At 42.7% G+C, this 21936-nt stretch overlaps 2 protein-coding genes and 1 long non-coding RNA gene across 4 annotated transcripts in view; 1 reads left to right on the forward strand and 2 right to left on the reverse strand.

Moving 5' to 3' along the window:
* LOC125763639 (uncharacterized) overlaps positions 1-21936 on the reverse strand; it is a 135592-nt gene that overhangs the window by 98764 nt on the left and 14892 nt on the right. The window lies entirely within an intron of this gene.
* On the forward strand, positions 699-9902 carry LOC125763430 (protein spaetzle 4). Its single transcript, XM_049426634.1, has 3 exons — positions 699-1938; positions 7858-9296; positions 9374-9902. The coding sequence occupies exons 1-3, from the start codon at positions 1909-1911 to the stop codon at positions 9798-9800; spliced, it is 1896 nt and encodes a 631-aa protein (XP_049282591.1). The 5' UTR covers positions 699-1908; the 3' UTR covers positions 9801-9902.
* On the reverse strand, positions 10088-20010 carry LOC125763353 (disks large homolog 5). 2 transcript variants are annotated; one of them, XM_049426410.1, is made up of 8 exons: positions 19724-20010; positions 18601-18750; positions 13875-18521; positions 13575-13794; positions 13269-13504; positions 12975-13198; positions 12686-12905; positions 10088-12614 (listed from the first exon to the last, which is right to left on the reverse strand). In XM_049426410.1, exons 2-8 carry the CDS (start codon positions 18632-18634, stop codon positions 12508-12510), a joined length of 5688 nt encoding a protein of 1895 aa, XP_049282367.1. In that variant the 5' UTR covers positions 18635-18750; positions 19724-20010; the 3' UTR covers positions 10088-12507. The 2 variants fall into 2 exon arrangements, with proteins under 2 accessions (XP_049282367.1, XP_049282366.1); XM_049426409.1 differs by having other exon boundaries at positions 13875-18539; positions 19724-20009.

Genomic DNA, 21936 nt, shown 5'->3' on the forward strand with positions numbered 1-21936 from the left:
TTACAATTTGAATAGAAATGAAGCATTTTGTGGGTCGTTTCTCACCTAATTGGCATCCACCAAAAATGTATTGCTGAATTGCATTATAGATCATATTACATTCACACGCATAATAACCGATATTTAGTGTGTGCTATTGGTTAGTTATTATGCCTTTCTTCGTCAAACACTACCAAAACACTACTTTCTCTGCGCTATGTGTATAAACATTCGTATGAAGGAATCGAAAGAGATGCGATTTTTTGCAAAACATGAGAAAAAGCTCTTGATCGTACCCGCATCGCGGATTGTCTCGGAGAAGAGACAGACAGAGAAAGAAAGAGAGAGAGAGAGAGAGCCGCATGTGATTCGGAATACTACTGACCTACTAAAAAGAAAGCTTCTCGCGATCGCGATCATGTTCGCACCAGCTGTCAGTTTGGTCTGACAGTGTTCCGGTTCCCGTCTTGGCAAGTTCGGTTTTAAACCAAACCCCATGTGTGTGTTGCGTGTGTGTATGTTTGCTCTGCTTTCTCTCTCGTTCCGCGTGCGTCCGTCGACGAGATCGTACGGGAAGGTGGCAAATTGGGTATGCACCTTGCCCGGCCGGAGACTGGGGAGGTTCAACGTGCGGACTGACGCAGCTCGCTTCGTGAGAGGCACTGTGTGACGGATTTTTATTACGGACCGACGACGATGACGGCGGTTTTGCCGGACGGTGTGGATCTACGCTAGACCAGTCCCATCGAAGCAACCGTACGAGCTGCAAGGTGAAAGACTTTCGTCGGTGTTCCGTTGCAGTTTATCGAGCTGCCTACTAACAGGTGTATTGAACAGGAAACACACCATTGCCTACAATACAGTTTATTGAACAACTTTAACATCCGCTATCATAGTTATGCAAAGCTCAGTTATTTATGTTTGAAGTGAAATGTACAAAAGTGCGTTTCAAATTGAATCAGTTTAACAAAAAAGATTGTACGCAAACTCACCACATAGTTTTCAAGTTTAAATGTGCATCGTGGTATAAAAAAGCATATAATAATACTTGTGTGCAGTTTTACTTAAAACGCTAGAAACCGTTTCCCGCAAATCCCGCAATCTCACCTGCCTGTGCCGTAGAAAGCAAAAGAAAGGAAAAGGAGAAAGTTGAGCAAGTTGAGCTGTTTGTGGTTGTGCTGTTATATTTGTTTTAAGCGTTTGCCCTCACTGGCGATTAAATAAGTTCGATCAAATCCATGTTCGGCTAGTCACAGCTACAACAGGCCCGTTCGTATCACCCGATCGCCACCATGGGTGGCAACGGAGTGCTGTGTTACTGCTACCGGTGGCAACAACGGCTACTGGCCGGATGAGCGATGAAAAGCGATCAGATGTGTGTGGTGCGCGAATTTTCCTTCCATACCAACCGTGTGCAGTAAGTGTTAATGAATAATTACACTAATTGTGGCCATTTAAGGTGACGAAAAACGGTACCGGTTGTCGGCCAGGCTTGATTGTGTCGTCTGAAAAGTGTCTCACATCGAAGCAGCTTCCAGAAAAGGCAAAGAAAACGAGGCTGCCGCAACGTGCTGCCGTTGGGAAGAATTCCGGAAGATTATCTGTCACCTGGACAAGAGGGAAAGACTTGGTGGGGTGGTAGAAGCGTAACAGGCACACACACAGGACAATCTTGGCCGGTTTGTTTAGTTTGCTCACTGAGCTGGAAACTGGAATCGAACGGGATCGTAGATGCAACTGGGGCTACGGCAAAGCTTGATCGTACAGGCGTTTATCGTGGACACTAGCAAACGGTCACCACAAGTACAGGAATTGTGTTAGTGTGGTGACTAAAATAAACCGAGCACATTACACAAGTGAATAGTTTACAACCCAAACTATAGTTTGTACCATCATTCAACATTGCACGACCAGGACAAGAGACAAACGATGGCGGTTCATTGCGATCGTGTACCTAGCGTAAGTATGACTAAATGTTGCAGATTAGACTTTCAAATCACATTTTATGTTTATACAAATCTTCTGCCTAGTGAATGGCTTAAGAAGTGTTGCAATTTGCAATTCTTCCCTAAATCCCCGCTTTGTTTTCATGAAAACCGAAGTATTCGAATAAGTTCTTACATACGCTAGCAAAGCAATAAAGCTTGACACATTTTTCTTCGAAACTCCTTATCTAATTCAATGCACTCCAAGCACTTTATATCACTCTGACGTCCTTTTATGTTTTGAATAAAAATAATTTACAACTTCACTTCAGACAATAGACATACATATGTAAATAAGATTAATCATCTAATCGCCTATTTGCTTGCGGATTCTTTTTTTTCTCGTAATTGCTTTAAACTTTGCAAAACGAAGAACCACTGAGATCAACCGAGAACGCATGTTTGCTCTACATATGTTTTATTGTCGCTTTTGCATATGACATGCATATTGAAGAGAGGGTTCGTGGCCTGATTTTCAGTCCGCGCATTGAAGTCTTTTGAAGCCGCAGCACCACACATATATCGATCATCGTGCAATGATCGTAAATAAAGCAGTTTAAGGGAACTTGTTTGTGTTTTTGCAATTCTAAGTGAAACGATTTGTAACTGTAATTGTATCATTTTAATCATATCACATGTAAGAGACTGTAAAACATAGCACCTTTCCAAAACAGAGACCCAGACAATCGGATCAAGAGAAAGTGATTTTTGTGTGTTTGTTTTTTTGTTTTGTTTTTGCTTTATAAAGTGCATCGCTTTACGATTCCTTTCGTTCATTCGGCACCTTTTTGTCGGGCACCGTTGTTCCGGGTGTGAGAAACCATTCGGGAAGGGTTGTCTATTTCGGGTAAAAAAAGGAAGCTAAAAACAAACCGGTTTAATCTTGGTTCAGGTTCCTCCAGTGAAACAGTTATGTTGTCCATAATCTTGACCGAAAAAAAAACACACACACACACACACAAGAATGTAAGTAAACAATGTGCCATGTTCTGGTGAGGCCATTGGCCGCATAATGAGAGGATGAGGACAGGGGCGCGCAAGGGCTGATGATATGCTGCACATTGAAACCCGCCTTTCGGACGGCGATGGTTTTTATTCAGGTTTTATTGACCTTCCACTGCCACTTGTTGGTGTGGCATTATCTGCACCGTCCGGGCCGGGACCATTCGTACGAGTTGTCGTTTTTGATTTTCCATTTCGTCGCCGTCAGATTCGATTTCTACTTTTACTCTCGTTTCATGTTCGATTAGAGATGGGTGTTTCGATATATGAAAAGAAGGAAAAAAAAACATACGACTTTCGCTTTCTGCGGTCAACCATCCCCGGCCGGGTGTCGTTCTCACCGATCCGTATTGCGGTCCGATCTGATCGTTTTGATCCACCGGTTCACCGGGCGGTGGACCACATGTACGTGCGTGAAGGATGTGAAAGCGCATTTGCACAAGGTCACCAGGTAACGTAGTTTCCTGATTCGTGAATTGCCGTGAAAGTCCCACAGCCGATCCCGTGCACGAGCGAGCTCGTAAAAAAGCTTCGTGGGAGGCCTGTGTCGTGCGGGACGATGAGGAGCGTCTGATGTAGTTGTGAAAGTTTTTGCGCATATGTATTGTAAACGTGTGTACTGTGCGAACATCGGTATCAAACCACCAAATCAAGCAATGTTCAATTAATTTAAAAAGGCTTGGGATGTGACACGCATACGCAAGGTGGCTTGTTGTCATTGTTTAACAGCGTATTTGGTTTTCGTACGGTTGCTCCTCAGAACGTCATGCATTTGGTGCATGAAATACGTGTGTGAAATATCACTAAAAGGTAGACGATTACTTCCTTTCTCCAAATATCGTGCGTTGGGCGATGGGGAGGAGGATATATGAACTACAGAAAGTCCCACGTGACTCGCATATCAATGATTGTGAAGCCAAGGTGCATCTTGGCCGATCGTCTGTTATTGCGAAGCAGCAAAAGAATGACCTTAATCCGGAGTGGTGCAACAGATGGCGCATATATAGAGCACTGGGACCATTCGTTTGCTTAGAATGCATAATTTAGAACGGAACTCGTGTGAGTCCATGGGTGGATGCCACGCATTTACATAATTGTGCGAAAGTGGAACATCGCTAGACACTTGAGAGCTAGTAATTAAGTAGGTACGGTAATATTAAGCATATTTTTTCAATGTTTGCCATTGATAGCTTTACAGAAAGTACGAACAAAATTTTGTATTTTTTTCCTTTTGGTTGGCAACATCTAGTCGGTGTAATATCCGGTAAATTAAAGGAAGGAATCCCCCAATTTATCGTTTTTAAACAAGTTTTCACCAGTTTGACATCAAAAATAAAAAACTTTGAAATATTTAAAAATTTCATAAGGCTCATTTTTGCACCAACTTTTGCCTATAACTCGATCGGTATCCAACGAATCGCCAATCTTTAACCTGTGGTCGATAGATGGCACCAATGGCTACATTTTCTTCTAGGACGGCCATGCTCTCAGGTGCCCGTGCCAGAAGTTATTCGAGGAACCAAGTTCCTTACCCTGTTGAGAAAATGTAAAATTTTCCTCATTTTTGAGCAATTTAGCAAAATTTTTAAATGTGATATATTTTAATGCAAATTAGTTGCAATGTGTTTCTTTTCACTCAAATAATGCTTTAAATTAAAAAAATAATAAAAAATCAGAAAAAAATTTTAAAAAAATTTTCAACTCGAAAATTTCATAAGGCTTACCCCTTACGATTTTTTTGGGAAATTTTGCAAAAAAAAATGAAATTGATTTATTTTAATGCCAATTGGTTGCAATGTGTTTCTGTTCACTCAAGTAATGCTTTAAATACAAAAAAGAGTGAAAAATAATAAAAAAAATCAAAAAATTCAAAAAAATTAAAATTTACTAAGGCTCATTTTTGCACCAAGTTTTGCCTATAACTCGGTCGGTATCCAACGGATCGCCAATCTTTAAACTGTGATCGATAGATGGCATCAATGGCTACATTTTCTTCTTAGACGGCCATGCCCTCAGATGTCCGTGCCAGAAGTTATTCGGGGAACCAAGTTCCTTACCCTGTTTGAGAAAATGTAAAATTTTTCTCATTTTTGCACCAAGTTTTGCCTATAACTCGGCCGGTATCCAACGGATCGCCAATCTTTAACCTGTGGTCGATAGATGGCACCTATGACTACATTTTCTTCTTGGACGGCCATGCTCTCAGGTGTCCGTGCCGGAAGTTATCGAGGAACCAAGTTCCTTACCCTGTTTGAGAAAATGTAAAATTTTCCTCATTTTTACACCAAGTTTTGCCTATAACTCGGTCGGTATCTAACGGATCGCCAATCTTTAAACTGTGATCGATAGATGGCACCAATGGCTACATTTTCTTCGTGGACGGCCATGCTCTCAGGTGTCCGTGCCGGAAGTTATTCGAGGAACCAAGTTCCTTACCCTGTTTGAGAAAATGTAAAATTTTCCTCATTTTTGCACCAAGTTTTGCCTATAACTCGGTCGGTATCTAACGGATCACCAATCTTTAAACTGTGATCGATAGATGGCACCTATGGCTACATTTTCTTCTTAGACCGCCATGCTCTCAGGTGTATGTGCCGGAAGTTATTTTCCTCATTTTTGAGCAATGTAGCAAAATTTATAAATGTGATATATTTTCATCCAAATTTGTTGCAATGTGTTTCTTTTCACTCAAATAATGCTTTAAATTAAAAAAATTATAAAAAATCAGAAAAAAATTTTCAACTCGATAATTTCATAAGGCTTACCCCTTACGATTTTTTTGGGAAATTTTGCAAAAAAAATGAAATTGATTTATTTTAGTCCCAATCGGTTGCAATGTGTTTCTTTTCACTCAAGTAATGCTTTAAATAAAAAAAAGAGTCAAAAATAATAAAAAATCAAAAAATTCAAAAAAAATGAAAATTTACTAAGGCTCATTTTTGCGCCAAGTTTTGCCTATAACTCGGTCGGTATCTAACGGATCGCCAATCTTTAAACTGTGATCGATAGATGGCACCAATGGCTACATTTTCTTCTTGGACGGCCATGCTCTCAGGTGTCCGTGTCGGAAGTTATTCGAGGAACCATGTTCCTTACCCTGTTTGAGAAAATGTAAAATTTTCCTCATTTTTGCACCAAGTTTTGCCTATAACTCGGTCGGTATCCAACGGATCGCCAATCTTTAACCTGTGGTCGATAGATGGCACCAATGGCTACATTTTCTTTTTAGACGGCCGTGCTCTCAGGTGCCCGTGCCGGAAGTTATTCGAGGAACCAAGTTCCTTACCCTGTTGAGAAAATGTAAAATTTTCCTCATTTTTGCACCAAGTTTTGCCTATAACTCGGTCGGTATCCAACGGATCACCAATCTTTAAACTGTGGTCGATAGATGGCACCAATGGCTACATTTTCTTCTTAGACGGCCATGCCCTCAGGTGCCCGTGCCGGAAGTTATTCGTGGAACCAAGTTCCTTACCCTGTTTGAGAAAATGTAAAATTTTCCTCATTTTTGAGCAATTTAGCAAAATTTATAAATGTGATATATTTTCATGCAAATTTGTTGCAATGTGTTTCTTTTTCACTCAAACAATGCTTTAAATTAAAAAAGAATAAGAAATCAGAAAAAAATTTTAAAAAAAATTTCAACTCGAAAATTTCATAAGGCTTACCCCTTACGTTTTTTTTGGGAAATTTTGCAAAAAAAATAAAATTGATTTATTTTAATGCCAATTGGTTGCACTAAGTTTCTTGTCACTCAAATAATGTTTTAAACAAAAAAAAAGAATAAAAAGTTATAAAAAATACAAAAAATTATAAAAATTTGAAAATTTCATAAGGCCTTATAAATGACTTATACGTTTATGCCGGTTTTTTATGATTCCGTAATGAGTCGTTAAACGATTAGGAGTCATCCTAATAACGACTCATTCACTCTGAGTTGACTCACTAAAAAGAGTTGTTATTCTCATCTCTAGTGGAATCTCTGCAGATATATTTACCAATCAACAAATTTCTGTTACCGCTGGGCCTTAACAAAAAAAATAACACCTCTCGGAAGTGACGAATATTAGGTTGGAAAACAGCACTCAAAAGTATATGATGCAATCAACCAAAAAGTAAACGTGATTATCCTGTTTGTTTACCATTTGCCTTAGCTTGATTTACGTCGTTTTGGGTGTCGTTTCTATCCTAATCGATTTCCTAGGGAAATATTGGCTAACTTCGTAAATATGTTACGCGATTACAGTTTAAACACATGACACAATCTTTTACATGTACAAAATCCTTCCCATTTTGTCTTTCTTTCCCTAAAAAAATACATCAACGGAAGCTGAGAATGTGACTCAGCTTAACCTTTCACTTTTCCCTCGAGAGTTTCCTGCTTTGCGTCCATACACAACCACACAAACCACAGTGACATTAACACCTTCGACAGTGTGATACGTGCGACACTCACAGAAACGATGAAATGGTCAGAAAAAGTAAAAGTACCTAAACAATGTGTGAGTGTGGCTATTTTTCTATCAGATAGCAAACGCGAGTTTCGCACCGTATGTCACGCGCAACTTCCCCCGAAAAAAAAACCGGCGTTTGATCACGTGATCGCGACACGGATCGGCTTAAAACGGAGAGGTGAAAGTGACTATGAAAACAAAAGACTACCAAGTTAGCAGAGGGCATGATAACAACATTACCATAATGGAATAATGGTAGCTTAAAACGATACGTCCGTGCCCTGATTAATGTTTACATTAATGCACATAAATACATAAAGGAAATTCATTTGAAAAAGCAGCTTATCAATTATGTCTTTCGGTGCATAATCCGGCAGACTTGCACTAAGAAAATTTCAATTAATTAAGTTTCTGTTTTCTGTTTTCTCGTTTCACAGTGGCAAACACGTGGTTTGCTTGCCTGGTGCATCTTTTCGACCATTTTGATGCTTCTGCTGCTTCCGCTGGTATCGATAGCCGAGAGCTATGGGTACGATTCAGCTTCATCTTGCGATCCGACGCGTGCATCCCGCCGTGGCCGTTCCCAGCTATTGAAAACCATTCCGTGCGATTTGAGCGTCCAGGCGTACTGCAATCTGCCCGGTTCAGCATATCCGTGGCATGCCGTTCGCCGGTTCGTGCATGAAAACCAGGGTCTTATGCGCCGTATGTACGGTGATGTGCGACACATTTCGGTGCTTAAAGAAGAGTTTGAAAACAACGAAATCGATATTGATGATATCGATCGTGCCACCGAACGATATACGCGTCCGGCCGAACATGATGGTGCCGGTGCCGGTAGAGGCGGCAAGCGGATGAAGTATTTGCGGCCATCATCGCTACAGTACGATGCGGGACCGGGTCACTATCCGCGCGATAAGTCCAATGAGATCCCAATCAATGAGCCACATTTCCGTCCCACCCAGATGAAGACGACAACCATGACACCTAGTAGCAGTAGCACCATTGCCACCAGTACAACCACGGGCACTAAAGCGACAATTACAGCAGTGGAGCCGAATCTTATCTCTACCACGGACAAGAGTGTTCCTTCAACTACTGCAAGCAGTGCCGGTACGAGTACTACCGTTGAATCACCTCCACCGAAACAGGCAAGTGATGCATCTGCCGGACAAACGAATCTACCAACACAAACTACTTTGGATCTGCAGGAATCAAGCCCTTCCGACGCTGGTAAAGCCGACCAACAGGTAGCTACTACCATCAGAACGGCAGAGACCGAAACGCTTCTTGGTGGAGGTGCAACAGATGCAATACACGGCGTATCGCCCAACAACAATACCATTCAACCATCGGATACTGAAGCAATCGATATGGACGCTCTCTCATCGCTGGCTAAGCTGGAAACGAATGAATCATTGCAAACGACCTACAGCTCTGGTAGTAAAGGCGTTCAGGGGACAGTTGACAAAATATCATCTACGTTGAAACTCGCCTCGTCCAACACTATCAAAAAGGCAGAAGATATCGATAGTAAGGATCTGTCTGTCACGGAAAGTGGCTCCAAGGTAGCAGAGGTTGAGTCCACTATTAGCAGTTATCCAAACGATCGTCAAGACACTGGTCCGGTAGTAGCGGATGATGTTGCTGCAGATGATCCATCACCAAGCAGTAGTAAAACCGTCGCAGAACCATTGATACAACACGATGCTGTAGGGTCTGCAACGAGCAACAATGCACAACAACAGAAAATACGATTCGAAAGCATTAAACCACACCCCGGGACGGTCAGCGGAACGAAAAAAACTAACCCCGAAGGGCAGCTATTTCAAGATGTCGCCCAGAAGGAACCGCCAGTCGTTAACGGTCGTGGAGTGTAAGTAAATTTCTAGCCCTAACGCTCTGTCTTATTTCTAGCTGATCGATTTGTTTCCCCATACCATTTGCTTCCAGTAACGCCTGCCCAGTGAAGGAAGAGGTGGTCGCACCATTCTGGGCTAACAATACCCGTGGGGAAGTGTTGGCACTGCTGAACTTGTATCCCTTCGAGCAGTACGTGCATTGGGAGAAGTGTACGCATGAATTGAAGCAGATGTACTGCCGGGAGGGTTGTCGTTGCGAGCAGCAGTATCGATTGCATCGGCTGCTCGCTTACGATCCACACAACGAGTGCCGTGGCATCTTTTCCGATTGGTTCCGGTTTCCGTCTTGCTGCATCTGCAAGTGTTACGATATGCCATTTGATTTTCGCGTTACCTCGCGCAGTCCGCGCTCGCTGACCAAGGAGTCGATCGAACTGGTGGAGGATGAACTGCAGAACGCCATCTACGAACATGCGGCAGACGAGTGGTACAGGCCGAAGGAAAATGATTTTGATTAAACGTTTTGCATATGAGCACCGTGTGTGTGTGTGCGCGCCCACGCATCCAAAGGCTAGTGATATAAATGTGTGTATTGTTTTGTTTTTATGGTTGTTTCGCTGTATTTCTATTCTCTCATATTCTATTCGCGTTCCGTTCGGACTAAGGATATTAAGGATGTTTGGATAGCCGAGAAGAAAAACATTCTGCAATAAATTTAACATTTGAACGAAATATTGTTTGTTTTTCTCATGGGTTTAGTATATTTCTGTAGCAATTGGAAACTACGGTTATCAGGCCAGGCAAATGTAGGAAATAAAAAATATATAATAATATTTTTATTGATGTTTTTAATCGTATCATTTATATATAGATCACTGTATACAATATTTAATTTAAAAAAAAGATACTAGGTCATTGATTGATTCTGTTCCGCGCTGGATTGCATTACGTATCCCTTAGGTGGGGAAAAAACAGACAAACAATTTATTTCTAACATTGGAAGTAAAACTCCATCTGGTGTTATTTTTGCTCCGCGTATTGCTTGTTTCCCTTTTGTTGTTTTTTTATTTTTAGTTTTTGTTACATACCTATTATATATACCATTTCTTGCAGTAGCTGCACTCAAAACGAATACACTCAAAATATATACTTTGATTATCGTGTGTTTAGTGATGATTGAATCAAAATAGAATGAATAACAACAAAACAATCGATATACTACTAACTATTAGGATGATACATGTAATAAGCACAAAATAAAAACAACCAACATCTTTTGTTACAGCATCAAACATAATGGAAAGAGGATTCACTTATTTAATGAAGGCGAAGATTTAATTCTTTTGGAGTTTACAAATGCTTCTTGAGGGCTTGAGAATTCGATTTTATGCCAGTGCAAAAAACGGAAGGTGGCCAATTTTTTTTGAGAAGATTTAAAGAACACGAACTATATTGCGCAATGTAGAAACAGATGCCTTTAGGTAGAACGAAAACAATGCTTCTCGAAATTTTTTGAACATTAATTGGGATATTTTTTTCCATCCAGAATCATCTACTCATCCCGGTTGCTAATCCCATTAAGCTTTCGCTTTGCAATGCCTTTGAGTGTTTTAAATGCACGTTTTGTAGAGGAAGAAACAAGCGATGAACAAGACAGCCTAGTGTTAATAATAGATATCATGATGAGAAAACAACAATCAGATAAATGCGTATATTCGTTGCATGTATAATGCCAACAAGGATATCTGCTTGTTTGTGATCGAATGGTTGAGGTAGTAACATATCATAAGTTGTACATAGCGGATATACTTAGCTCACACTATAGACTTGTTCGTATTTAGGTATAGAACCTTTGTTGGTCCTGTTGGCTGTTTTTAGATTGCCTTTACTTTAATAGCCAGTCCTGCTATGCAGACAAACGTAAACACCATGAACAAACAATACACGAGAAATATAAAAATAATATTAGTGATTGTTTGTGTATGAATGCAATTCCTCGATGTGCTAAATTCTCATGCAAGTGTTAATAGTTTCAGGATATTGAATAATTCATCCATTTTCAGCATTTGAACTGAAGTTTTCAACTTATTTTTTTCTTCTATAACACACTTTTTCTTTAACGCTTTTGATAAATGGAAGACGTACGAAATTGCAAATAAACGACCAATTGTTTTGACACATTCGAATGAGTTCAAAATGTTCCTTCCAACGATAATAATTACATGACTGTACAATTATAACAAGATCAACCTTTGTATTTTCCAAATGTAACTGTTAAAAGTTTGTGTTTAGCCTTAAATTGTGCATCGATTTTAATATATTTCATCCATTCGGTTAATAGCAATAAATGCGTTCACTTCGCGGGAACGTATCAAATCTTATGCATTTGAATTGTTCTATGCTAATAATAGATAGTTTTGGAAGACTTATTTATACTTTCATATCTTTAACATTCATTGCGCAATAAAACGACAACAAAGAATATACGGACTATATAAAATGTAAACAAAATACCAAGGACAATCATAACGACAACGGTGGGTCCACGAGTGAAAAATATGTTGCTCTATTCTGGATGCCGGAAGTGAGTTCTACAGATGATTCATCCACTAGGTAAACTAATGCTCTGCTAGTATAAATGCGCCCCTCCATTCACATGGTTACGTACAGAAGTAGTTGATATACGTTGTTGTAATAATTTGAATTGGAAATTGTGAGATTCTGTTCAAGATTTTTTTTTTTAGCTGAATTAAACATGCCGAAATAGTGACGAAATGTATTGAGAGCCGTTATCACCGTGTCGCTTAAGTATCAATAAACATTATTAGCAAAACCTTTTGCCTAAACAAAATATAATCGCACATCGCTTACACATCGTGCTGCCGATGTCTAAAAGTTTGTGATGATGAAGTGTTTCATTACATAAATAACTGCGGGACCGGGATCTCTTTCGAAAGGTGTGGTACCGCTACTGCTTGCTGTACTAGTTCCTGTCCAAGACGTTTCATTCATAATGTAAATATATTGCACAGTACTCTACACCAACCTTCTTTTCATCTTGTTTCCCAGTTTTTGATTTTTCTTCAGGTCGTAAAGTCTAAACAGCGTTTAGTGGTGTGTGTGTGTTTTTTTTATACAATACCTTATTAATCGTTGATACGGATCGTTGCGTATCGTTTAGGCCAATCGTTCATCTTCGTCGGGACGAAGATAGCTTACCGATGGTCACAACGGTGACGGAATCGATACCCAAAGAATTTTCTTTTGCTCGCTATCCACGGCTGCTTTGATCTGCGTACACATGTGTGTAATATTTACTCCGGAAATAACAACTGTCGAAGAACAGATCGTTGGTTAAGTTACGTCCATTTTCGTCTGGAAAGTGTGTCGCAATGAAACTCACCCGATATAAACTGTCGATATTCCGATTCCATCTTGAGCGTATGCTCGTACATTTCCTTGGCCGCTTTGGCCGAGATTTTGTCCGTTGAATAGCGCGAGTCTTTAATCTCCTTGATTTGCTTGGCCGATTTGAAGCGCAACAGCAGCACGATCGGATATATTTGAGCGCGCTGCAATCGCTCTACTGCCGCCATGCTCACGTTCAGTATGCAGTGACATTGCTGTGGGAGAAACAAAACAATCCTAGGTCATACGCCACAAACAAAGACAAAAAAAAAACCCTACGCTACCTTATTGTCCCGCACGGCTTGCATACTCGTGTACTCAAATATACCATTGCTGCGCAGCTTATAGTCCGCGATCGAATTGTTTTGAATCGCCAGCTCCATTTCGTCCTTGATGCATTTCTTCTGGCTTTCCTGCAGGACGGCAAAATCTTCTGGGAAATCCACGCACAACTTATCGATGACAAACTCGGACAGTGGACCCAATATTATCACTGGTCGGTAGGTATCTAATGTAAATGATGTAAATGATGTTTACCACGGTGCCTTAAACAATTCACAGTAAAAAGTAATACTCACATTCCAACCGTTCAACACGTTGGTAGCTGCTTAATCCATCGTCACTTAATGAACCCGAATCGAGATACAGGCTCAGGTGCGTATTGCTAAAGCTGGCCAATTCTTTTGAATCACGTGACGAGCTTCGTTGTGGTTTGATGCGTTTGAAGAAAGATCTTCGAGCCGATGTCGAACCTCGTCGAGCCGTCGTATCGACATCACCCGGGTCTCCAAGCAGTCGCAGCTCTTCCTCGACTCTGTAAAAGGAACGGTTCGAGTATATTACAGCGTTTCCAGCTTAGAATTTACATCGTTCGCCGCACGCACTTTAGCTTGTTGGGAATGATACCGCATTGCCTCTTGTGGCCGTATTCGTCAAGCTTCCAGGCACGCCATTTGCCCGGAATTCCACCGAACATAGTATTGTCGACGAACAGCACCTCGTCTTTCGTAAAAGACAGTTCCGAATCTCCCTGATCGCAGTTACGATCAAACCCGACCCTGATGTACAGTGCATCGCCCGGTTTATCTTTGATTTGATTGAACTCTGTAAAGAAAACGCCACCGTTGGGCAATTAGAAATAGAATCGCGAGCCGCAGCAAATAACGAACAGTTTGTGGACTTACTTTGAATGTTGTACAATACGAGCACCTTCACATGATCGGCCGGTTTCGCGATCTCGAGAGCCGCATGCTCCGCAGTTGACCGACGCATATCCGTACCGTTAAACTCTAGTATCTGATCGCCCACCAGCAGTCCCGCCTGGTCAGCGATTGAATCCTTCTGGACACCGTGCACAAAGATACCGTATGCATTGCCCCCAACTAACGTAATTCCCAGGTTGGAAGTTTTACGTGTTTCGATGTAAATTTCACGAGGCTGTTCCTTGTAGAGATTGCCCTGTCCAGGCACACCGGAGCTACCGACGGCTACGGAACCATCTTCCTCGTCATCGTGCAGTTGCGTTTGATGCTCAAGACTATCGCTGAATTCTTGTGCCTTCACGAGTGATGACGTTTTAGCGGTGGTCATTGTACCGGTCATAGAGTTGACGGCAGCCGTATTTACGGCCGCAATTAACGACCGTCCCATGGAGCGTGGGGAATTCTGCGGCGTCGGTGATCCCGAACGTGCAAGATTGTCTTCGCTCGTGGTTAAGTTGCTGTACACTACCGGGTTGTAGAGCACCAGCATGGTAATGGAGTTGCCACACTGACGGAGCACGTGTGCCGCTAGTTCGTACGTCGCCTTGCGCAGATTTATCCCACACACCTCCAGCAGCTGATCGCCAATGTGCAAGCCAACCTTGCTGGCCAAACTATTCTCACCCACGTTCGACACGAACACGCCGCCTCCGTTGCGTCGGCAGAAAATTTTTATACCTAACGACATTTCGCTTTTATCGATTTGCACTAACCGGAGTTCGCCCAAGTTTGGTTTGGATTGTCCGTAGTCTTGGAGAGAGCTCCGTTTGTTCGAACCGGAAACACCACCACCGGATGGTACGTGACCGGGCTTCAGCACTTGTACCTCGAACGTTGGAATCGGTGAAGCACGTTCAGAGCTGCTGCAATCAATGGAACCGTTGCTAATCTTTATGCCACTGCCGCGGCTCGTCACACTCTGGTTCGAAGGTATGCGAAACCCTCCCTGATGATGATGGTGGTGATGATGATGGTGATGGTTACTATTGCTCGTTAGGTGACTTTTGTTTCGCGGAAACGTTCCGCCTTCGTAGCCACCCGCATACCCGGATATAGGAACATCCTCCTTAGACGATTGAATCTGACTGTATCGGTACGAATAGTCCATGGAAGCACCGTGCGAGTGATGGCCGATTGTGGCCGGTCCGGTTGGACCGCTTCCTCCGCTACCCGACTGGAACGCCATCATCGCGTCGTTAGCACCGCTACCCCCTCCACCGCCACCGCCACCGCTGCCTCCTCCCGGCTGATGATGGTTGCGCATAAAGGGATGCGGATACGAGCCGGGAAATATGGTTGCACCATAACCGGCTGTCGCAGCTGGGTGTAGTGTGTGGCCGCTGCGATTCGAAGACGAGCCACCTCCTGACGTGCCACTGTTACCAATTAGCTGTTTGCGCATGTGAGACAGTGGCAGGGTGTTAGTGTTACCCGGACCAACACTACCAACGATTCCTTGAATGCCTCCGCTACTTGTTGGACCCATGTTCGCGGACATGCCGCTCATTGTTGCACCGCCACCACCGACGCCACCGTGCATACCACCGAGCGAAAGGGTTTCTGTGTCAATACTCTCATTGTCGCTCGAGTACTTAGACAGCGATTTCGTAATCTTTGAGGTCATGAAAAATTCGGTCGTTTTCGACGTTGGTATGCCGAGTGTTCCGGCAGTACCGGCATAATAAACCGGCGGGCTTTTCGACAGCGAATGCGAAGCGCTGGCAGAATCGATCGAATGATTACTCTTTTGCGAAGAGGAAGTTGGAATTGGAATGAAATCGAGCGAGTTTTGTTGCTGGTGTGGCGGTAACAGTAGCTGCTGCTGCTGCTGTTGCTGCAACGGCTGTTTGCTCATCGCCGAAAGGTTTAAGCTGAAACGATGTTTGTTCAAATTCAGTCCACCCCCATCGTGGTGCCGATCGTCGTACGTCGATGATCGTGGAAAGGGTGCACCGCCGGTGTGCGATTTCCCCATCGTACCAGTGGCCGGTGTGTTTCCAATGGTTCCACCAACCATACCGGCGACGGTCGCATCTCCGTACTTCAGCGCAAGCAGGCGCTGTATATCCATAGGCATTACGGGATTTGAGTTGCGTTTGCTTGAGCCAGGGAGTGTTCCCTGTCCACTGTTGGAAGCTGCACCCGGTAGCATAGCACCTCCGGGACCTACAACAACTCCACCACCGACACCGCCCGAACCTCCGCTACCGGCAATGCCTTGCGGCGACAGTGGCCCTCCAGTGAGCTTGTCCGGCTGAAAGTTGGTTGGAATCGTGTTCGCTTCATTCATTACGGCAGCAAAATAGTTGTTATTGTCCAGATCGCCCCCTCGTGGAATGGTCAGCTGTGGTCTTATCTTTTTCTTCTGCACTATCGTGCCCGGATGCGTTTCGTTGATGTGGATCGTCATGTTCACCCGTGGCCACGTGCCGCGCGGCACGTCCGATTGATTGTGTGGATCGTTTTTGTTACGACGCTTCGACCGTTTCCCGTCCCGCGACTGTTCGTCACTGTCCAGCACGGAATCGAGAGCCGCGATCGCATCGTGCTCTTGGCTACCGCCCGGCCCACCTGCCTCCTTGCTGTGGTTGCTGATTGCCATCTTGTCCTTAATTTTCTGAATAAACTCCGTCAACTTGGAGGCCGATTTCGTAGACGATGGCGTACTAGCGGCCACGGAGTTCGGTGTGCTCGAGGAGGGCTGGTACGATGAGGAAGGCATCGCCGACGGAAGGAAGTGATTGTTATTGTCAAACTCCAGGCTCAGCCGATGGTTCATCATCGTCATCGCGTTAGCACTCGTGTTCACACTGCTTGTATTGGTGGTGTGCTGGCTGCCGAACGTCGACAGGGAATTGTCTGTCTGTGTGCAGCTGGTAGTGTTGCGGATGTGTTTCAACCGTGGCTGGTAGAAACTAGCGTAACTTGGATGATTTTCCAGCATTTCCTTGATAACAATCAGATTAAGGCTGCTGTTACGCATATCGTTTATGTAGGCGTGTACATCGTTTATGTTTTTGATGCTCTCCATTGGCTTGTTGTTGATCGACAAAATTCGATCTCCCACCGCCAATCGACTATCCTTGGCTGCGATTGAATTGGGCTCCAGCTTCGCTATGTATAGCCCCAGCTCGAGACACAGCCCATGGTTTCGATTCGTGCTGGTAAACGGGATCTGCACCGGCAGCAAACGTTTCGTTGGTCTCTTCACCGTAATGATGCACTGCGGCACGCTGTTACGGATCGTGCGATAGATCATCCGCCTCGAGAAAGTGCTACAGTCGTGGTTGTTTATTTGGCATATGATATCGTTCGGTTTCAGTTTGCCGGCAAAGATTGAATCGTGCTCCACGGCCGCTACGTACGGGCCGCAGAGATTCTTCGCGTTGCTATGATCGCTGCCATAACTGTGATCGAGATCGCCACTGATCGTTAGACCCCAGTCGGAGGAATTGCTCAGCAACGGGGAAGTATCGATTTCGACCATCTCCACGTCATACTGTTGCAATGATTCTAGGTTGTAGATCGAGCTAAAGCTGCTGTAGTGCGAGTTGCGATGGCTGTTACTATTGTTCATCGATACCAGCGAAGCGTTCGGTGTTGTTGGCGTACCAGAACCAGCCCCGTTCGCCTGTGACTGACCGCCGCCCGGCAGATTGGACGGGGTTTGTCCGCTTGAACCGGCATTATTGTTAATACTGTCGCGTGTTACCTGCTCCAGCTGATCGGTGAGCAGTTCAATCTTTTTGTGCGCATCATCCTTGTCACGTATCGCTGCCAGCAGCTTCGACGTGGCCGTGTCCCGCTCTTTCCGGATTTCATCGCACAAATTTCGTACACTGTCACGCTCCTGTACGATCTTTTCCCTTTCCGATATCGCCCAATCGCGCCGTTGCTTGGCCACCTCCGTGTCGTGGACGGCCTTCGCTATTTCTGCCTTTGCCTTGTCGAGCGCTTTTTTCAAACGTTCGATCTCTTGGTTGGCGGTTTCCAAATTCTCCGAAACAATACTGAACTTATCCTTGCTGTCGGACAATTCCTTGTTCCAGCTGCTTTCGTTCGAAAGCTGCTGATACTCTTGGCGTGTTTTTAGTAGCTCTATTTTCTCTTTCAACGCTACCGTTTCCTTCAGCTTGCCCTGCACCTCCCGCTCTAATGCTTCGTTCTTATCGTAAAGCTTTTGGTTTTCCTTCAGCACACTGCCCCGCTCTGATAGAACGGTTTCGAGCTCCAATTCCGTCGCCTTCAGCAGCTCCTTGTACTTGTTGCGTTCTTTTTTCAATTCCTCGCACAACTTTATGCAGTGCGCTGGATCTTTCGTGATTTCCTCATACCGATGCCGCAGCGTGTCGTACTTCTGCTTCAACCCACTGTACTCGTGGTAGCTGTTGAAAAAGTCTCCCTTTCCTTCGAGTTCTTTCTTCAGCAGCTGAAAATCGTGCTCCAAGCGTTGCTTTTCGCTCGAAACCGTCTTCAGCTGGGATACCACATCGCGATACTTGGTCTTGAGATACTCGAACTGCATCAGATGTTCGTACTCCGGCGCGCTACCGTTCGAGCTTGAAAAGCCTGAAAATACATTGTGTCCTACAGATAGGGGAAAGGTTTAGGGACACTTGCATGCATGCCATCCACCGTCACGACTTACCACCATCATCACTATTGTTTTCACTCGATGCCATTTTGGTGCAAAACAAATAGTTCCGTTCGAAAGGCCAGGTTCCGTTCTAGTGCATTATCGTTTTATTCCGTCGCTTCAATACTGTCGAGTTGTGAGTGAGTGATATCCTTGGTGGTCCTAAAAAGCAACAAAGTGAAGACATTATTTGATGAATCATCATATTCGTATCTGCATCCATAATTCAGCCGAAATGATGAGAAGCAATGTGGACAAGACGCCCTGAAAGTGTTTTGAACGATCGAATCGATCGGATCGACGAAGAAGTGTTGCTTCAAGTTTCCATGTGTTTCCATGGGGCAAAAGTAAAAGATCAATAAACATTCTAGGTATCTGATTAAAAATTTTAGGGAAACCCAGAAATATTTGCCACATCCCTAGTTTGATCGCAACAACAGTGGAACAACTTCAAGAATGATTTGGCTTTCGTGATGTACTCATATTGTTGTTTTATTGCAGTGAAATAATCGTCAACGCTTGGATCTCGCTTCAGTTGTCGAATAAATCTTTCGCAACCATCAACAGAACTGGTAAAACTGATTCCATGTTTTGTTGCTACGTTATGTGAAATTTGGGGCAGGCTACTACTGTGCGCTTTGCTCCATAACAAGCAGACCAATGGTTCGGTATTGAGTTGATGTAATGAGATCGAATTTCGTCTGGATGCAAAGCATCACACCGCACTCCTCGGCACTTACTCGGTATAAGTTTTAACCAGGCGATAATTTGGTTCCAAGCGATTCGTGCTAGATTTACGCAACGAAGATCACATTTTGCACTAAACGTTGAAAGTTACGATTCGCACCCGCAACACAATAAATGTAGGTGAAATGCTCGAGAAAGTGTAGGCCGGATGAAGATTTTTACCTGGAGCTCCACTTCGTGTATGAGTGACGGATGAAATGTCATTCTGGTCGAGAGCGTACGAGAGCTCACTGTCGGATGCGCCCTGGCACACCGTAATCCACCAAAAAAGGGAAAACACAAATATGTTTGCAACGAAAAAGTGCTGCACCGGTTATCCGTGCATTACCGTAATGCGTTTCAGCACTGGATAGAAAACTGTATGCAGCCTGGAAACACTAGTACTTACGTCTATGGGATCGTAAATAATCCATCCATTTGCAGCATTGCAGTACACACTTGCTTTACACTTCGATCGACACACGAGAAGAATACAACAATTGCCTAGCTGGCAATCAATGGGCGATGAACGTAGGTAAGCTATTGGTTCGCATTGGTCGTTCGCGAAGGGAGCACATTTTACACACAAAAAGTAACACAATAGAACGACAGGACACGCACAACAAAACAACGATCGCGAGAAGCAGCGAAAAAAGCTTAAATTTGGTGTCTGTGTCGTTTTCGCTAGGTAGAACACTTGCACACTGTAATCGGCGCATGACGACGTCCATCTGAATGACATGTGCAAGCCCAGAATTATTTAATTTATGCTTCTTTTGACAGAACTATAATTTGAAATTGAACAGCCGAAATAAGGAAGGTTCTAGCTGGGTAAAATAAAAAAATACAACATATGGAAATACGTAAAAGTTTTAATTATTACTGTTTTCCTTGAAATATTGTGTATCCGACGTTTCTGTCGGGGGTGACCCCGCCACTACATGCTTAGCAATTGTCGCGTTTGCGAACGCGACAAAAGTAACTCAATTTTGCGATTCTGGCGCGACTTCAAGGTTGTTCAACTTTTCTCGTGCAAGGTTTGTTTACGTTTTTAATCGAGCCGGTAACGAGAAAATAATCTTGAATTAAATGAAATTAATTCCATTAATTCTATTTAAATTTTGCTATAATAGTTATTTTTTTATTTTTTATCATTTTTCATATATCATATATCATATCTTTTTTTATTTAAAGCATTATTTGAGTGAAAAGAAACTTTTTTCAACCAATTGGCATTAAAATAAATCAATTTAATTTTTTTTGCAAAATTTCTCAAAAAAAACGTAAGGGGTAAGCCTTATGAAATTTTCGAGTTGAAATTTTTTAAAATTTTTTTTCTGATTTTTTATTATTTTTTTAATTTAAAGCATTATTTGAGTGAAAAGAAACACATTGCAACTAATTCGCATTAAAATATATCACATTTAAAAATTTTGCTAAATTGCTCAAAAATGAGGAAAATTTTACATTTTCTCAACAGGGTAAGGAACTTGGTTCCTCGAATAACTTCTGGCACGGGCACCTGAGAGCATGGCCGTCTAAGAAGAAAATGTAGCCATCGGTGCCATCTATCGACCACAGTTTAAAGATTGGCGATCCGTTGGATACCGACCGAGTTATAGGCAAAACTTGGTGCAAAAATGAGAAAATTTTTACATTTTCTCAAACAGGGTATGGAACTTGCTTCCTCGAATAACTTCCGGCACGGACACCTGAGAGCATGGCTGTCCAAGAAGAAAATGTAGCCATTGATGCCATCTATCGATCACAGGTTAAAGATTGGCGATCCGTTGGATACCGACCGAGTTATAGGCAAAACTTGATGCAAAAATGAGAAAAATTTTACATTTTCTCAAACAGGGTATGGAACTTGCTTCCTCGAATAACTTCCGGCACGGACACCTGAGAGCATGGCTGTCCAAGAAGAAAATGTAGCCATTAATGCCATCTATCGATCACAGGTTAAAGATTGGTGATCCGTTGGATACCGACCGAGTTATAGGCAAAACTAGCTGCAAAAATGAGCCTTAGTAAATTTTAATTTTTTTGAATTTTTTGATTTCTTTATTATTTTTCACTCTTTTTTTTTATTTAAAGCATTACTTGAGTGAAAAGAAACACATTGCAAGCAATTGGCATTAAAATAAATCAATTTCATTTTTTTTGCAAAATTTCCCAAAAAAAACGTAAGGGGTAAGCCTTATGAAATTTTCGAGTTGAAAATTTTTTTAAAATTTTTTTCTGATTTTTTATTATTTTTTTAATTTAAAGCATTATTTGAGTGAAAAGAAACACATTGCAACTAATTCGCATTAAAATATATCACATTTAAAAATTTTGCTAAATTGCTCAAAAATGAGGAAAATTTTACATTTTCTCAACAGGGTAAGGAACTTTGTTCCTCGAATAACTTCTGGCACGGGCACCTGAGAGCATGGCCGTCTAAGAAGAAAATGTAGCCATAGGTGCCATCTACCGACTACAGTTTAAAGATTGGCGATCCGTTGGATACCGACCGAGTTATAGGCAAAACTTGGTGCAAAAATGAGAAAATTTTACATTTTCTCAAACAGGGTATGGAACTTGTTTCCTCGAATAACTTCCGGCACGGACACCTGAGAG

Source organism: Anopheles funestus, chromosome 2RL (genome assembly GCF_943734845.2).
Source record: "Anopheles funestus chromosome 2RL, idAnoFuneDA-416_04, whole genome shotgun sequence".
In the NCBI taxonomy this organism is placed as follows: Eukaryota; Metazoa; Arthropoda; class Insecta; order Diptera; family Culicidae; genus Anopheles; species Anopheles funestus.